The sequence below is a fragment of the Chiloscyllium plagiosum genome, unplaced genomic scaffold (assembly GCF_037043375.1).
Source record: "Chiloscyllium plagiosum isolate Xiang-an unplaced genomic scaffold, Cpla_swu_hap1 HiC_scaffold_49, whole genome shotgun sequence".
Classification (NCBI taxonomy): Eukaryota; Metazoa; Chordata; class Chondrichthyes; order Orectolobiformes; family Hemiscylliidae; genus Chiloscyllium; species Chiloscyllium plagiosum.
The window spans coordinates 10,081,821-10,101,468 of record NW_028270187.1 but is presented as its reverse complement, the minus strand read 5'-3'; the positions used below and the strand labels follow the sequence as shown (position 1 = coordinate 10,101,468).

At 41.8% G+C, this 19,648-nt stretch overlaps 1 protein-coding gene across 4 annotated transcripts in view; it reads left to right on the top strand.

Moving 5' to 3' along the window:
* The window catches only part of LOC122545372 (uncharacterized), a 66,523-nt gene that overhangs the window by 2,135 nt on the left and 44,740 nt on the right, over positions 1-19,648 (top strand). For 3 of the 4 annotated variants that reach the window (XM_087984559.1, XM_087984557.1, XM_087984558.1), the window contains exons 2-3: positions 1,682-1,765; positions 7,024-7,105. In XM_087984559.1, coding sequence (XP_087840685.1) covers positions 1,682-1,765; positions 7,024-7,105 — 166 coding nt within the window. Of the gene's footprint in view, positions 1-8; positions 123-418; positions 501-1,681; positions 1,766-7,023; positions 7,106-19,648 lie in introns of all 4 variants that reach the window. The other variant, XR_015755055.1, reaches the window with a different exon arrangement.

Below are 19,648 nucleotides of genomic sequence, written 5' to 3'. Positions count from 1 at the left end.
TCCAACAGGTAGTTGGGGAATTGGATGTTGAACTGTGTAAGCATCCTGGTGGTTGAGTATTCCCATTCATGGCGCTGCGCATTTGTTGCTCAGTTTCTGGATCTCACTCAACTGATATCAAGGTAAAAATCACACAACACCAGGTTCCCGTCCCACTTGATGTGGAACATTGTGCACCCCAGTCCAACACCAACATCTCCAAATCAACTGGTGTCGAATCACATGAAAAATAATCCGCAGACAAGGAGCAGCTCAGGGCAACATTGGAATCAGATCTGTGGTTCTGGTTTAGTTGTTGGCTTTAAAGAAATACAAAACACATCCTAATGAAGATGCAATGAATGTGACAATGATCAGTTCAATATTGCCAGACTAGCCTCATGTTGATTACAGGTGGTATCCTTATGTCTTCCTCCAGAAAAATCCCTGAGGGACTAAGACACTGTAATACTTCCTCAGTTCAAAGCAAAGAGTGACCAGCTGCCTCTAACAAACAGAGGGTATGTAGCCCATTGACGTTTACACACCAGTGTTGAAGATAGATAAACTGAATCCTCATCCAAAATAGACATTCAGGAACAACATTAAAATCTGCAATTATTAAGAGCATTTTCAAAGTTACAATGAAGATAGACAAATAGGCCACATTGTTGCATTGTTTCAACAACCATCCGTGAAGGAGGGGTTAAGTACAGAGATGGAGGGAAACTGTGCTCACTGACAGGGCAAGAGTTACCGAAGAGTCGTCGAGTCATAGAGACGTATAGCATGGAAACAGACCCTTCAGTCCAACTTGTCCATGCTGACCAGATATCCAAACCTAATCTGGTCCCATTTGGCAGCACTTAGCCCATCTCTCTCTAAACCCTTCCTACTCATATTGTTAAAGTACTGATCTGAGACAGCCGAGGGAATCCCTTGTGGACTCCAATCTATAAGCCTCGCTTGGTTCGTCCTGGAGATCATACACTTTGGTAGTCTGGAATAAAAACCCTTACAAACAGTTTAGTTTAACTTTAGCCTTCCCCTTTATTTACTAATAATATCAATCAGTGTTACAACACAACATTGACACCTATAAGCCAGGCTAGCTGAGGTTCTAAAACCTTAGAAAAGTAGGATACCAGATCTTCCTTTTCGAGCCCTCGCAGACTACTCCACGCTTCTGTCTCAAACAGGCTTCCTTTTTACAAAACTTTACAAAAAGCACTGCATATTCTTAATTAGACAGACAGTGGAAAGGCAACAATTCGTAAGGAAGAGAAGTTAATTAACAAGTCTGTGCGCGCTTAACTGATCACTCCTGTAGGCCCTTAGCCATCCATCAGGTGGGAAAAACAGATCCAGCCGAGTCACTGCCTGTTGGTGAGGTAAGTCCCTCTCAGAAAGAGGTATCAGTCTAAACTAAGTGGGAGAGGTCATAAGGTAACCTCGGAACAGCTTGCATATCAGAGATCATTGTTTTATAAAATGGCATCTTAGCGAGGAGGGCAAACTGACCATAAAATGGCTTCCTGACAGATTGTGTCAGAATCTCTTCAATGTTAGGTTTAGAATAGTTTTTAAGCTCGGAGCAGACTCCTGCTTTTTATCTTAAGCACAAAATCATCCTGTAACTGAGGCTGAAAGGTTACATTTTAAATGATTCATTAGTCTCAAATTAAACATGCTTTCTTTTCAGGGTTGTGTTTCAAATTCAAAGACGACAGAAGATCTGACGAGTTAGAATTGACAGTGGGTCAGTCGTGGTGTATAGGAACACCAAGTAAGTTCAAGATTAGATTAGATTATTTATTTACAGCGTGGAAACAGGCCCTTTGGCCCAACAAGTGCTTCTCAATATTACATTTTAGAGTTTATATTTCATAATCAGTAATGGCTACTCAAAATCATCATAAAGTCCCAAAATGCAAATAAATTCCAAACATTTACCTCTCTCTGTCTCACACACACACTCTCACTCACACACACACACACACTCACTCACACTCACACTCACACACTCTCACTCACACACACACACTCTCACTCACACACACACAATAAGAATCCATTATAATTGATAGGACCTGACCGTTTATGACTTTTGACATGCTTCTGAGATGATACAAAGTTTCCGAGATCACAATCAAACACTGTCATTAAATTCATAAGTTAACAACTTTGAATGTTATCACTCTGTGTCTTTTTTTTAACATAGATTCATTGATGTTAAGGCAAATGTTCTTAATTGCTTTAGAGCATCCTCTTATCACTTGGTGAGAACAGATTTTTTTTATCTTCTGCACATCCTAGGTTCCCCCTTTTGTGGCCTGATGCCTCCCTGCCTGCCCTGTTTATTTTCTTGTGTTCTATAATTCAACATTACATTTAGTCTAAGTATTTAAGGGCAAGTTTTGAGGCTTTCTCATTATACTCACTCAGATGCCATTTAAGTGCTATAATTGTACCACGCTCCACCACTTCTCCATGTGCCTTATGATTTTATAAATTTCTATAAGTTCACTCTCCAGGGAAAACAGTTCCAGCCTGTTCAGCCTCTGCACACAGCTCAAATTCTCCAAACCGGGATGAAGCATATTTACATGAAGTTTGTGTGACTGAGAAGGACAGAATTAATCCTTTACTGAATACTTGTCACATACCGAGATGACAATTAAATAATGTGAATTTCAAACAACCAATCTATACAGGTAGCTCGTGTGCTAAACTCGCAACACGTCCTTTCTATAATCCACTGGCAATACAACTTGATAAATGTCTGCCCACTTCTCATCTGCCTGAATGTGATGTTTTCCATTTCCTCATTAAAACATCATTTTTAAGATAATGACAATCAGGGATACATTTGGATTCATTTTGTGTATGCCTTTTGATACAATTGCTTTAAATTTTCATCTTTTTGCTGTAACTCAGTTAGGTTACCTGAGCTAAAGATGTCTGCTTTGTCATCTCTGTTCCTGGTTTGTCTCAACTATCTGATCAAACAGGGTCTCTGCTAATTGTCCTTCAACTTCCTTATCTGTACTCTTTGATCTTTCCTGTTTCAACTGGTGACTTTGTGACCTCGTTACCACACAGTCAGGAAACATCATAGGATGTGTGTCCTGCAGTAGTCCAGTTGCCTGAATTTCCATTGGCTTTTCAACCACAATCGGCACTCCCACCAGTGAATCAGCAACATCATTAATAAGGACAAATTGTATTCCCAGAGCTGAGAGTTTGTCTAGTACTCCTACTATGACTTCTCCCCTCTTCACTAGACACTCTAACCTCACATCTTACAAATGAGCATTCCTTATTTCAATGTGAATTCCAGTTACTCATACCTTTTCTGGCAATAGTCCTTTAGAGGTACATATATCTTCATCTTTTAGTATCACAGATTGAGAGGATCCTTCTATCTCTGAATATTGCTACCTCTTTACCTGCTGCTCCTGGCCTATGCGAGTAAACTTTACCTTCACGGTGTATGGTTTAAGAAGATCTGGCACTTCCTCCATAAACAACCTCCAACCAGCTTGTACATTCTGGTGCAGCTTTCTAGTCTCCACAGTGCTCTGTGTTACGACTCCCACAAAATTCACTGGCTTATCCTGTTTTCCTACATCTGGCTTCTTAGTGCTTTTCCTAATCAGCTAATACTGATCCCATGTGGCCTACTCTATTGAAAACACCAGAGCTTTTTCACTTGTCTTTCCCCTTCAAGGGTTTCCTTTTTACCCTGTGTTAAATTATCCTTATGATCTTCACAGAGATCTAATTTTTACTTTCCATGTGAGAATTTCTCTTATCCACAATTATTATCCCTCGTGGATTGAAATTGATTTTGATTTATTGATCAACTCAATCATCAACCATTTCTGATGCCAGTCTTACTGTTTTATCAGTTTGCTTTTATATGTGAGTTGTCATTACATCAGGAAGTAAATTTTTGAACTCCTGTCTAAGTGCCAATTACCAAAGTTCAAACTCCCTCTTTCTTTCTTCCTTTCCTCTCTCTCCTTTTCTCTCTTCTCCCTCTCTTCTGCTTTTAATTGTAATTAAACTGTTTTGTTTCTGTTGCCCTTTCCTTGACTTTTGTCTCTAACTCGAGTTGTTTCATTATCAATTGAATGTTAGCCATCTCTAAAGATTCTGATGGCATTTCCAGCAAATTTAAATGGTGAGCTATGACTGTAATTATCCCCCTTTTCCTCATGGAAGGAGGCAGTTGACCTCCAGCTTGTCTGCTAATTCCAGCAGCTTAGTATTAATCACTTTTTGCAAAAAAACTGAAGCCACCTCTTCCACTCCAGAAAACCCTTGATGACTCAAAGAGCCATTGCTATCCCAAACACTGTTTCCTGATGAAGGGCTGATGCCCAAAACATTGATTCTCCTACTCCTCAGATACTGCCTGATACGCTGTGCTTTTCCAGCACCATACTCATCTCTGATCTCCAGCATCTGCCGTCCTCAATTTCTCCAAGTGCTGTTTAAACCAATGGAATTCAACACCTGGAACAAAAAACGCTTAGACTTATCACTTGCTGCCTTCCAGTCCAACAAATCAAATCCCAAATCAGAACTAGAGAATAAATTCTGCAAACAGCCCCAATCTGTTATGGAAAAAGCCAGACACCCTCCAAACATTTCATAGAAAGTAACCCAGACCCTAACTTTGCTAATTGTTTTAAGTGGGTGTAACGAAGATATTCCAGGAGGGATGCAGCTGGCCAAACCAGTAGTTTTAAACAAAACAGTTTGATTTACACATTTACCGAATGATACACAAACAAAGAGAACAGAATACTAAATAACCTAAAAATTCAAAAATCCCAACACGCTATACCAACTTAATGATGATGTTCCCAACATTTACAACAATCCCCATAAATACCCCTTGGCACAAAAGGTAAAGTCAAACACAGGGTCTTACAGGAGAGATGTCAGAGAGAGAGAGAGTACCATCATGGACCTACTTCTTTGGGTTCAGCAACCTTTTCAATTGCCAGACTGCTTTCAGTCAATAGCCAGACAGCCAGAAACCAAATCAAGCCAGAGAAAAGCTGACCTGGGAAAACTGGGCCACTCCCCTTTCATTGTATAAGTGTTCTTCTTAAAAATGTGGAAGCCTTTTGACTGAGGCATTACCTGTTAGCTAAATTCAAAATGGCCCTAAAACCCATCAACTCCGACTTTTCGGAACCTGTGTCTTTCACAAGCTTTGTTAAAGGAGCAGCAGCATCACAGCAGACTGCTCCAAGAAGTAATACCCTGAGGGATACAGGATAATGTATTGAATTGGATCCAAAGTTGGCTCAATCACAGGAAAGAAAGGATAATGGTCAATAGTGACCCTTGTGAATGGAAAGCCGTTACAAGTGGTGCTCTGCATAGCTCAGTGTTGGGCCCTCTACTGTTTGTTTTATCCATTAATGATTTGGAGTTGCGTATGTTGGGCAAATTTGTGAAATTTGCAGGTGACACAAAAATTGGCCGTGTAGTGGATAGTGTGGAGGATAGCTGTAAGCTCCAAAACTATACAGACGGTTTGGTGGAGTGGGCAAGAACATGGCAGATGGAGTTGAGCTCTGATAAGTGTCAGGGAATGTAGTTTGGGAAGTCAGACGGTAAATGGGAATCGACAATAAATGGGAATATACTGAGGGGGACAGGTGAAGTGAGAGATCTTAGTGTGCAAATGCTCAGGTCCCTAAAGATAGAAGGGGCTGTAAAGAAGGCACATGGAATGCTCTCCTTCATTGGCAGAGGGTTGAATACAAAAATAAGGAAATTACAATGAAACTTTGTGAGGCACTGGTGGCTCCAACAGGAATATTGTGTGCAGTCGGGTCACCACATTACAGGAAGGACGTCATTGCTGTGGAGAGCGTGCAGAGGAGGTTTACGATCAGGAGAGATTGGGGTTGTATTCCTTGGAACAGGGGTGTCATGATTAAGGAATACAGGGCAACACTCATACCCGCGGGTCCAGTTATCGCGGTTTCACGTACCCATGGTTTACAGTGGCCTGAGCATATCAAAGGGAATGTTCCAGAACCAGGGACCAGGAGAATGCCGGAAGGTATATTTCCCATTTAAATTAATGGTTTTGCACCTATCTGCGGTTTTGCGTTTCCGCTGTAGGTTGTCTGGAACATATACCCCATGGGTACTGGGGTCTACAGTACTAAATAGTGAGCTACCTGATGAAAGTGTGCACTTCCATATAAACCTGTTGAACTATAACCTGGTGTTGTGTGATTTTTAACTAACTGGAGAGAGGGAGACATTAGAGAGGAGGAACCTGTTTCCTTTAGCAGAGAGTTCAAAAACCAGGGATCACGGATTCAAGTTAAGTGGCTGTAGGATTAGAATTTATGAAGAAAAATTTTTTTTATGCAGAGAGTGGTGGGTATTTGGAATTCGTTGCTTGATTTGCTGGTGCAGGCAGAGACCTTACATATTTTTAAACAAAAATTCCCTGGAACTGAGCCTCAAGTGTTGTAAACTGCAAGATTACAGGCAGTGCCAGGATGGTGGGATGAGAAAGGGCATGTAGGCATGGACAAGATGGGCTGAATACCCCACACCCACCCCAAAGCTGTATTATTTTTATAATTCTCCAGTTATCAATGAGACCAGACCAGTCAATGCTGTGTGAATATGTAAATATATTTACCATATACCGAAAGTTACAGTTTCATAACTACACCCACACATTCACCAAACAGGAACTGACAGGCAGAGATCAATAACTAAACTCACATATCCACATACCCACTTGCATCAGGTGGCCCCATTCATGGAGCTGTATGGGTATTGTTTAGTTTCTGAATCTCATTCAACTGGTATTAGAATTTTAAGAAAAAATGGACAAGGAGCAGCTCAGCAGGAGTGGAATCAGACCCGTGGTTCTGTTTAAATTGCTGGCTTTAAACAAAAAAATCCTAGTGATGATTAACTGAATGTTACATTGATGTTGCCAGTCACAATTGATGTTGATTTACAGGAGGTATCTCTTCTGTCTTCCTCCAGGCAAGTACTCAAAGGACCAAGATAATGTAATATTCCCTCTGTACAGAGCCAAGTGTGACCAGCTGCTTCGAACAAACTGCATGTATGTTATTGCCGTCAGAGCGAAGAACATCCTTTCAATAGACAGTAGGTGCAGGAGTAGGCCAATCTGCCCTTCGAGCCAGCACCACCATTCATTATGATCATGGCTGATCATCCTCAATCAGTATCCTGTTCCTGCCTTATCCCCATAACCCTTGATCCCACTATCTTTAAGAGCTCTATCCAACTCTTTCTTGAAAGTATCCAGAGACGTGGCCTCCACAGCCTTCTGGGGCAGAGCATTCCACACACCCACCACTCTGTGGGTGAAGAAGTTTATCCTCAACTCTGTTCCAAGTGGCCTACCCCTTATCTTTAAACTGTGTCCTCTGGTTCGGGACTCGCGCATCAGTGGAAAGATGCTTCCTGCCTCCAGAGTGTCCAATTTCTTTAATAATCTGATACGTCTCGATCAGATCCCCTCTCAGCCTTCTAAATTCAAGTGTGTACAAGCCCAGTTGCTCCAATCTTTCAGCGTAAGATAGTCCCACCAATCTGGAAATTGACCTTGTGAACCAATACTGCACTCCCTCAATAGCCAGAATGTCTTTCCTCAAATTTGGAGACCAAAGCTGCGCACAATATTCCAGCTGCGATCTCACCAGGACCCTGTACAGCTGCAGAGGACCTCTGCTTCTATACTCAATTCCTCTTGTTATGAAGGCCAGCATGCTATTAGCTTTCTTCACTACCTGCTGTACCTGCATGCTTGCCTTCATTGACTGATGTACAAGAACACCTACATCTCATGGTACTGCCCCTTTATCTAATTTGACTCCATTTAGGTAGTAATCTGCCTTCCTGTTATTGCCACCAAAGTGGATAACCACAAATTTATCCACATTAAACTGCATCTGCCATGCATCTGTCCACTCACCTAGCCTGTCCAGGCCACCCTGTATTCTCCTAACATCCTCTTCACATTTCACCCTGCCACCCAGCTTTGTGTCACCAGCAAATTTGCTAATATTACTTTTAATACCTTCATTTATATCATTAATGTACATCATAAAAAGCTGCAGTCCTAGCACTGATCCCTGCGGCACACCACTGGTTACTGCCTGCCATTCCGAAAGGGAGCCATTTATCACTACTCTTGGTTTCCTGTCAGCCAACCAATTTTCAATCCATGTCAGTATTTTGCCCTTAATACCATGTGCCCTAATTTTGCTCATAACCTCCTGTGTGGGACTTCATCAAAGGCTTTCTGAAAGTCCAGGTTTACAAATCCACTGGATCTCCCTTGTCCATCTTCAGAGTTACATCCTTAAAAATTCCAGAAGATTAGTCAAGCAAGATCAAAGTTTGTGAGAAGGTTTGTAGCTCGGGTGCTCATTGTTGTGGTTCTGTTCGCCGAGCTGGAAATTTGTGTTACAGACGTTTTGTCCCCTGTTTAGGTGACATCCTCAGTGCTTGGCGCTTCTGTGTTGTTTCCTCTGGCATTTATAGTGGTCAAGCAAGATTTCCCCTTCATAAGTCCATGCTGACTCTGACCTATCCTGTTACTGCTAGCCTGATGTGTTGTAATTTAATCCTTTATAATTGACTCCAGCATTTTTCCCACCACTGAGAACAGACTACCTGGTCTATAATTCTCTGTTTTCTCTCGCCCTCCTTTCTAAAAAAGTGGGACAACATTAGCCACCATCCAATCGCAGGAATTGATCCTGAATCAGTAGAACATTGGAAAATGATCACCAATGGCTCCACGATTTCCAGAGCCACCACCTTCAGTATTCTTGGATGCAAACCATCAGGTCCCAGGACTTATCAGCCTTCAGACCTAACAGTCTCTCCAACACCATTTCCTGCCTAATATAAATTCGCTTCAGGTCCTTCAGCCACTATTCCATCTGGGAGATTGCTCGTGTCTTCCCCAGTGAAGACAGATCTAAAGTAGCAATTCAACTCTTCTGCCATTTCTTTGTTCCCTGTAATAAATTCACCCATTTCTGTGTTCATGGGCCCAATTTTAGTCTTAACCATTTGTTTTCTTTTCACATACCTAAAAAAGCCTTTACTATTCTCCTTTATATTTTTGGCCAGTTTACCTTCATACCTTATTTTTTTCTTTGTGTATTATCTTTTTAGTTATCCTCTATTGTTCTTTAAAAGCTTCCCAGTCCTCCGATTTCCCACTCATCTTTGCTATGTTATACTTTTTCCCTTTTGTCTTTATATGGTCCTTAACTTCCCTCGTCAGCCACAGCCAGCCCTGCCTCCACTTAGGATCTTCTTTTTTGGAATGAACTGATCCTGCATCTTCTGCATTATACCCAGAAATGCCTGCCATTATTGTTCCACTGCCATCCCTGCTCGGGTATTGCACCATTGAACTGTGGCCAGCTCCTCCCTCATAGCTCCATAGTTCCCCTTAATCAACTGAAATATTGTCACTATCGATTCTACCCCCTCCCTTTCAAATTGCAGATTAAAGCTTATTGTATTGTGGTCACTACCTCCAAATGGTTTCTTTACTTTAAGGCCCCTGATCAAATCTGGTTCATTGCACAACACCAGATCCAGAATTGCTTTCTCCCTGCTGGGCTCCAGCACAAGTTGTTCTAAGAATCCATCTCGGAGGCACTCCACAAATCCCCTTTCTTGGGGTCCAGTACCATCCTGATTCTCCCAGTCGACCTGCATGTTGAAATCCCCCATAACAACTGTAGTAATATCTTTGCGACAAGCTAATTTCAGCTCCTTATTCAACTTACACACTACATCCAGGCTACTGTTTGGGGGCCTGTAGATAACGCCCATTAAGGTCTTTTTAACCTTAGAATTTCTCAGCTCTATCCATACTGACTCTGCATCCCCTGATTCTTGGACCCCCGCACAAGGGACTGAATATCATTCCTTACCAACAGGTCCATCCCACCCCCTCTGCCAGTCAGTCTCTCCTTACGATAGCACGTATAGCCTTGAATATTCATTTTTCAGGCCATGTCCACTTGAAATCATGCCTCAGTTATCCCCACAACATCGTAACTGCCAATTTCCAAATGAGCCTCAAGCTCATCCACCTTATTTCTAATGCTTCGTGCATTCATATATAATATTTTTAATTTGTTACGCCCCTCACCCTTCCTATCAATCCCTATTTTACTTGACCTTACGGCATGATCCTTTTTTGAGTTTTCTGCTCCATTGATTCTGTTGTCTTTCTTGACTTCTCTTGTTCTAACTTTCCCTTTACCTTCCTTCTTAAACTTCCAGTTTGTCCCCTCCCCCCTGCTATTTAGTTTAAATGCAGCTGTGTTGCAGTGGCAAACCTACCTACCAGAATGTCGGTCCCCCACCTATTAAGGTGCAACCCGTACCTCTTGTATAATTTATCCTTACTGCTAAACATACCCCAGTGATCCAAGAATTTAAATCCTTGCTTCCTGCACCAGTTCCCTAGCCACACATTCAAGTCCATTATCTCCCTGTTCCTGTCCTCTCCAACCTGAGGAACTGGAAGCAAACCGGAGATAACCACCCTTTTCAGCCTTCTTCCCAGTTCTCCGAAGTCCCGCTGTAGAATGTCTCTCCTCTTCTTTCCACAGTCACAGAGTGGATTGAGTCAGGTTCATATTGAGCTCCATTTACAGGGAGATATGTTCAAACCAAGAGTCAAACACCACCAAGGAAATAGAAGTTTATATTTTTTAATCTATATTCTCAATGCATGCTACCCAGTTCCAATCAATTTGAGTGAATCCTCATCCGAAACATACATTGCATTAAATCTGAACATAGAACAGTACAGCACAGGAATGGGTCCTTCAGCCCACGATGTTGTGTCGAACATGGCGCCGAATGAAATTTAATCCCTTCTGCCTGCCCATGGTCCATATCCCTCTATTTCTTGCATAATAATTTGCTTATTTTAAAGTCCCTTCAATACCTGTATCTTATCTACCTCCATCATCACCCCTGGCAGTGCGTTCCACTCCTACCACTCTCTACTTTAAATAAAAACTGCACCTTAGGTCTCCTTTGAACTTTCCCCTTATATGCATGCCTCTTAGTTTTAGACATTTCAACTCTTGGAAAAAGATTCTAACCATCAGCTTTAACCATGCATATTATAATTTTATAGACTTCGGGATATAGGTTTGCTCGCTGAGCTGGAAGGTTTGTTTTCAGACATTTTGTCACCATATTAGGTAACATCATCAGTGAGCCTCAGGATGAAGCACTGGTGGTATTTGTGTGTTTAGGTTTCCTTGGGTTGGTGATGTCATTTTCTGTGGTGATGTCATTTAGTGTTCATTTTCTCTGGGGTTGTAAATGGAATTCAAGTCAATGTATTTGTTTTTAGATTTCCATTTGGAATACCATGCTTCTCGGCATTCTTGTGCATGTCTCTGTTTGGCCTTTCCTCGGATGGATGTGTTGTCCCAGTCGAACTGGTATCCTTCCTCATCTGTATGTAGGGATACTAGTGAGAGTGGGTCATGTCTTTTTGTGGCGAGTTGATGTTAATGTATCTCAGTGGCTAGTTTTCTTCCTATTTGTCCAATGTAGTGGACTCATAAATAGAAAATGGGCCAGACCACCAGTGCTTCATCCGGAGGGTGACATCTCAACTCAGACAATGTATTAAAGGTGTGAAGTTAGAGTCTGTCTGTATCCCAATCTTGAGTCAGACTGGTTCTACTGCCAAAGTAGGAATATATAAAATATTACATGGATTGACTGCCTGCAGATTGTGCTCTTTTTGAGCAAAATAGAATGTATCCGCAAATATAATTCTGCAACTGCAAATTCACCCCAGAGACTTGCATGTGTGTGCACATGTGTAAGAGAGAGAAAGAGAGCAAGAGCAGTGTATATGCTTGGTAAAGTGTGTGTATGAGTATGATAGAGTTTAAGCCTATCAGAGGGTGTGTGCATGGGTGTGTGTGTGGGAGGTGCGTGTGTGTGGGAGGTGCATGTATGTGTGTATGAGGGAAAGCGTGTGGATGAGAGAGCGTCTGCATGAGTGTGTCTGTGAGTGTGTAATGTGACAGGAACCCAAGGTCCCGATTGAGGTTGTTCTCACAGGTTCTGAACTTTAGTCAGGATACTTTTAACGTGACAATCGAGGTGAACAAATAGACGATGCTGTTCATTTGTAGTAATATGTGAGGTAGATAGTGGGCACATTGAAGGAAACATTTCAGCTATCAGTAACTCAGAAGGACAGAATTATTCTTTTGTCACAATACTCTAAGTATGGCCCAAGAAAAGTCAATCAATAAGGCAAGCACGCCATATGCCGCCTTCTAGTTACCACCCTATTTCCTTGCATGGCCACTTTCAGAGAGCTATAGACTTGAACCCCAATGTTGTTCAGAGTCCAGCATTAATTGTATACCTTTCCTTAATAATTGATCTCCCAAAGTCCAGCATCTTACACCTAACTGAATTAAACTCAATCTGTCATTTCTCCACCCATATCTGTAAGTGATGTATATCCTGCTGTATCCTTTGACATACTTCTACACTCCCCACAAGTTCACCAATCTTTATACTGTCTGGATTTAGTAACGATAATTTTAATGTTACAATCAAGGTGAACAAATAGCTGATGCAATTACTTTGAGCAACCATATGTAAAGTACATATTGAGTCCAAATTGAATTGAAGGATACATTTCAGCTATCAGTAATTGTGAAGGACAATTAATCTTTTGTCACTTACATAGACACAGCAATCAAATAATATGAATTCCAAATACACAATCTGTGTCAAAGCCTTACATAGAATGATTAATATATAGAAATGTAACCAAATGTTTCCCCCCACCCCCCTCCCCAACACACACACACACACACACACAGTCTCTCTAAAAACATACACCATCCTGATACACAGTACAATATCTAACAGCCGTACAGTTCCATTGGCATTGCAGTAACACAAAATGTTATGTTCAAAATGATTTCTACCCACAGATCCTTTGTCAGAGAGGCCTATGGCACAGAATCAGGCCCTTTGAAACTTTTGAGTCTTCACTGATCAGAAACAACCAGCTAACAATTTTCATCCTGATCAGCCAGCATCTATTTGCATAAATGGATCATGGTAGCAGAGGAGCCTATCATCCCCATCTTTCTCACAACATCATTCTGCATTTCTTCATATTGCAGTAGAAGACTTTGTTTTGTCTGTTTCAGTCCATCCAGAAACTTTTTTTTTTCAGATAATTATGTACTTCTTTCAAAATTGTTGCAATTTTCTACAAAGAGCTCTGCACTCCCCCTTCCCCCTCCCTAGGGATGTATCACCAAAAAAGCATGAAATCTGGCTGCAATTTTCACAATATATCAGTGGAATCTAATAACCACCCTTCAAAGCAGTGGAGAAAAGGGGGGAAAAAAAGCCAAAATTGGTAGGCTTGTAGAATTGCACATTTTATTTTCAAGCAGAGTTGAATAGTGTTGATTATTCCATAAATTGAATTTGACAGTTTACATATTCTGCACTGCACGACAAAAAAATAATACAAGTCCTTTTCCTTTCGTCCTCCCTAATATAGAGCAACATAAGACTACTGCTAATGGTGCATCATCACACTACAGAGCAGGGTAATGTTCTGTCTACATTAGAAAATAGAAGTGAATTAGCCAATTGTCTTTTCTGTACAAGGTCAGTCAGCTCCAATGCAGTTGAATTGTTCGTTTGTCACTTAGTTGCAAATGGATTCAGTTTACACTGATTATTACTTCACCAGTATTCATAAAAGAACATCACAATGCACTGAAACAAAAACGGATGACTTTCTGAGACGAACATTTTATATCATTACTCTCTATTAGATTCCACACTATCCAAGATACAAAAGGTCCCTTGTGTTTCCTACCTTGACTCTGAAGAACAGCACACAATCCTTTCTGTTGCAGTGTGTTACACTTTCACTTGCACGTGATTCCTACAGGCACTAACAATTAAAGAACTTCGGCTGTTTCCCATTCACTACAGGAGAAATGACCTGAGAGACAGACTGGCAGCACAAGAGCAAACTCACTCTCACTCAGTCACTGGATGCTGAAAGGAAAAGAATAAAATTTGGCCTCAATTATTTCCAGATTTGAATTGACTCTCAACATCATTTATCACAGCTGAGGAAAGACAGTGCCCAGCAGCGCCTGATAAAGTCTACTATACATGCAATCACACACAATGTAAAAATAAACAGACTGAAATGCAACACAATTAAGCATCATCAAAAAGAGTTTATTTACAGAGTTTGTGCTACATTCAGACAAAACCACAACTGAACATAGGTGAATGAGATCCAATAAATCTCCAATGACCCCTCTCCAGAGCTTGAGGATCGTTCCTTAAATAAGTTGCCCAGAACTGAACACAAATGTGATCTGACCAATCAAGGACTACAGTTATTAAAAGTCAGATGTCTGCAGAACTGATGTCAAATTGTCCTTGCCCTATCGACACTGACAATGTGTGGATGAAGTTCACATTCCCAACAATTACTGCAGAACTGATGCATAAGAGAATGTCCTAGTACAGGCACAATGGGCTGAATGGTCTGTTCCTGTGCTGTACCACATCAGTAATTCTGATTTTGGTGAGAAAGGAGATGACATGCTGTTGTGTTGCATATTGGTATAAAAAATATAATTCACTTATTGACATGTGCATTCACATATTGACATAGGAGAAAATGACAAATACAGATTAATATCAACATTCTCAAATCACAGCAGAGACAGATCAATAAATACACTCTCATTCACATCGGCAATGGGCAAATACAGGTCAACATTGACAGTCTCAATTCACAGAGCAGGAACAGACTGGTAAATAAATTCACATCGGGGAAACGGACAGGTAGAATTGATACTTATGTGCACATAGAAGAAACTGACACATACACATTGATAACTACATGGTTCTGTAAATGATTCAGAGTTGGGTGTTGAGGACATAATCTGTAAATTCGCAGTTGACACTAACCCAGGGAAAGTAGTGAATTGTGAGGATGATGCTGAGTGTCTTCACAGGGCAATTCACAAGTTGGCCAAATGGGCAGAAATCTGGCAGATGAATAGCCACGCAGACAAATGTAATGAAATGCATTTTGCTAACAGAAACACACAGCAACAATGCAGGGTCAATAGTACATCTTTGAGGGGAGCACTGGAGCCAAGGGACCTCCGAGTTCACGTGTGTCATTCTCTGAAGGTGGCCAGGCAAGCCTAAACCATTGTGAAGGTGGTTTATAGGATCCTTGCGGTTATAAATAAAGGCATTGAGAATAAAACTGAGGAAGTAATGCAATACCTCGACAAATCATTGGTCAGACCACATTTGTGTTCAGTTCTATTTAAGGAAGGATCTTCAAGCGCTGGAGAGGGTCCATTGGAATTTATGGAGGTATTCAAAACTATGAAGAATTTTGACAGTGGAAAAAAGAATATTTTGTTACCATTACTTGGTATGTTAGTAACTAAGGGTCACAATTTCAACACCATCAGCAAGAGAGCTAGGTGTGAGATGAAGAGAAATGTCTTTACTCAGAGTTGTTAGGATTTGGATTGTGTAACCTGGGATAGTGGTGGAGGTAGATTCCATACGAGGTATGAAAATAAAGCTGGATATGTATTTTAAGTGATGAAGTTGGAGGGCAATGAAGATAGGGCTGGTGATTAACCTGTCTTGAATTATTTCCAGCTCACCACAATTTAAATAAATGATGCACAGAGTACATTCAATTCATTGTCTAGTCTGCCTCGACCCATTCACCAGAAAGTCAAATGGATGCTCAAGTTAGGAAAGGACACCTAAAATCTCAAATCTCTGCCATCAACAGATCATTGTACAGCTGTATAAATTGACCCACCGAGAGTTCTGGGAGAGACCATATTTCAGATGATTTCTCAAAACAAGCCCATCTTTCGAATTGATATCTTGCTGAGTGAATTGAGACAAAGTTTAGCCAAGTCGCAAAAACGTGGCAGTGATACGCCTTCTCTTCCTTGTCTTCCTTATTTGCTGAAAGATAGATTTCCTGTTGATCGATTTGTGAAAGTTCACAGGCTTTCTTCTGCACTGTCTCACAATGTCCATGGAAGGCTAACATAAACATTTCTCTTTTCGTCTTGAACTGATTTCTCATCCCCTCCTGTATCTGTGTGCCTCAGGATGGCTTATATGATGCAGGGTGGTTACTGTTCTGCTTGGTCAGCCTGAAAACAGATCAGCAAGATATGTAGTGGGAGCAGGACCAAAATTGGTGGCATTTTGGACAGAGGAGAACGTTATCTAAGAGGACAATGGAAGTTTGATCAACTGGGCCAGTGGATTAGGGAATGGCAGATGAAGTTTAATTTAGATAAATACGAGGTGTTGCATTTTGGTAAGGCAAACCAGGGCAGGACCTATACTGTTATTAGTACAGGTCTGGGGAGTGTTTCCGAACAAACAGACCTAGGGGTGCAGGAAGACAGTTCTTGAAATGTGGCATTGCAGCGAGACACTGTGGTGAAGGCGGCATTTGGCATGCTTCCCTTCACTGGTCAGAGCATTGACGACAGGAGTTGAGATCAGAATAAACTGCCCAACACCATTGAGCTCAACATTGATGTCCCCAGAATCCATACAGTGTGGAAAGAGACCATTCAGTCTGTCCCAAACCAGTGAAGAGGATCCCACCCAGACCCCAACCCTGCATTACCCATGGCCAATCCCCCAAACCTGCACATCATAGAATCCGACAGCATGGAAGTAGGCCTTTCAGTCCATCAGGTCCACATACTGACCCTCTGAATAGCATCCAACCCCGGCCCAACACCCTCTCTAATCCCTGTAACCCTGCATTTCCCATGGCTAATCCTCCTAGCCTGCATAACTCTCTCACTATGGGCAACTTAGTACAACTCATCCATCTAAACTCCACATCTTTGGACTGTCTGGGGGGCAACTGGAGCACCCGTAGAAAACCCATGCAGAGAAGGGGAGAATGTGCAAACTCCCAATACTTACCCGAGGCTGGAATTATTCCTGGGTCCCTGGACCTGTGAGGCAGCAATGCTAACAACTGAGCTACTGCGCCACCCAATGTTTTTGCCACTGGCCATGTAGTGGTTGGTTTGCTCAGTTGATTCTGTAGTTGGCTTACAATGTATCGTCACGCTGACAGCATGCGGTTCAATTGCTGCTCTGGTTGAGATTGCTGTGAGTGATCATTTCCTGTGCCTAAGATGTGGTGACCCTCAGGTTAAGCCATAAGACAGTTGTTGTTTTTTCTCTCTTTTTCTCCCCCACACCTCTCTCCCCATCTCTCTAATGAGACAATGGTGAACATACATTAACCTTCTGCTAAAAATATAACTTTGCTGATTAAAAATTAATTGCCCTCTTTTTAACTGCTGTTTCCTTCCTGCTGCACCATGAGAGTGACCTGTAAATGAAAGAAAAGACATTTTACCAATGGTATGTATAGAACATAGAAAAGTACAGCACAGAACAGGCCCTTTGGCCCATGATGTTGTGTCGAGATTTAAAAATGTAAAATATAGTAACTTACTATAGTAAATATACGCATCCCTGAACTCACTGCTATCCATGTGCATGTCCAGCAGTCAATTAAATATCCCTAATGACTCTGCTTCCACCACCACAGCTGGCAACGCATTCCATGCATTCACAACTCTCTGCGTAAAGAGCCTACCTCTGACGTCTCCTTTATACCTTCCTCCTAATATCTTCAAACTATGACTTCTCATACCCCCAGTTAATTCTTCCCCTAGGGAAAAGTCTCTGGCTATTGACTCTATCTGTTCCTCTCAATATTTTGTACACCTCGATCAGGTCTCCTCTCTTCCTCCTTCTCTCCAGAGAGAAAAGTCCAAGCTTATTTAACCTTCCTTCATAAGGCAAGTGGTGCAGTCCAGGCAGCATCCTGGTAAACCTTCTTTGTACCCTCTCCAAAGCCTCTGTATCTTTCCGATAGTAGGGTGACCAGAACTGGACACAATATTTCAAGTGTGGTCTCACCAGGGACTTGTGGAGCTGCAGCAAAACCTCGCATCTCTTAAACTCGATCCCTCTGTTAATGAAAGCCAAACCACCATATGCTTTCTTGACAACCCTATCCATTGGGTGACAACTTTGAAGGATCGATACACTTGCACACCCAGATCCCTCTGTTCCTCCACACTGCCAAGAATCCTGTCTTTAATCCTATATTCAGCATTCAATTTGACCTTCCAAAATGCATCACTTTGCATTTATCTACGTTGAACTCCATCTGCCATTTCTCAGCCCAGCTCTGCATTCCTATCTATGTCGCGCTGCAGCCTGCAGTAGCCCTTTATACTATCTTTATACGACACCTCCAACCTTTGTGTCATCTACAAATTTACTAACCCATCCATCAACCTCCTCATCCAAGTCATTTATAAAAACTAAAAGAGCAGAGGCCCAAGAACAGAGCCCTGCGGGACCCCACTCAACACTGACCTCCAGGCAGATTATTTTCCATCCACAATCATTCTCCGCCTTCTGTCAGCCAGCCAATTCTGAATCCAGATAGCCAAATCTCTCTCTATCCTATACTTCCTGACTTTATGAGTGAGCCTACCATGGGGAACCCTATCAAATGCCTTGCTGAAGTCCACATACACCACATCCACTGCTCGACCGTTGTCGACTTGTCTTGATACCTCCTCAAAGAAATTAATAAGATTTGTGATGCATGACCTGCCCCTCACAAAGCCATACTGACTGCCTTTAATCACACTATGCTTTGCCAAATAGTCATAAATGCTATCCCTCAGAATTCTTTCCACAACTTTGCTGACCACAGACGTAAGACTGACTGGTCTGTAATTGCCAGCGATTTCCCTATTACCCTTCTTGAAAAAAGGAACAATATTCGCCTCCTTCCAATCCTCCAGTACGACTCCCGTGGAGAGTGAAGAGGCAAATATCCTCGCCAGCAGCTTAGCAACCTCCTTTCTCGCTTCCAAGAGCAGCCTAGGGGAAATCTGGACTGGCCCTGGAGACTTATCAATCTTAATGTTTTCCAAAATTTCTAGCATATCAACTTCATCAATCTTGATTGGGTCAAGACTGTGTCCCAGCTCCTAAGTTTTCATTTACAACAAGTTCCCTTTCCTTGGTGAAAACCAAAGCAAAAAACTCATTTCGGGTTTCCCCTATCTGCACAAGTTCCCTTCGCTATCCCTGATCGGCCCACCTTCTCCCTGTTCATTCTCTTATTCATCACGTATGAGTAAAATGCCTTTGGGTTCTCCCTAATCCTTCTTGCCAAACCTTTTTCGTGCCCCCTCCTGGCTCTCCTCAGTCCATTTATGAGCTCCTTTCTAGCAAGCCTGTAATCCTCTAAAGCTGTGCTAGATCCTTGCTTCCCCCACCTTACTTAAGCTGTCTTCTTCCTTTTGACAAGAAGTTCCTCTGTTCTCATCATCTCAGGTACCTTAATCATACTCCTTCTTACCAGTCTCAGAGGAACAAATTTGTGCATCATAGAATCATAGAGATGTAAAGCATGGAAACAGACCCTTCGGTCCAACCTGTCCAT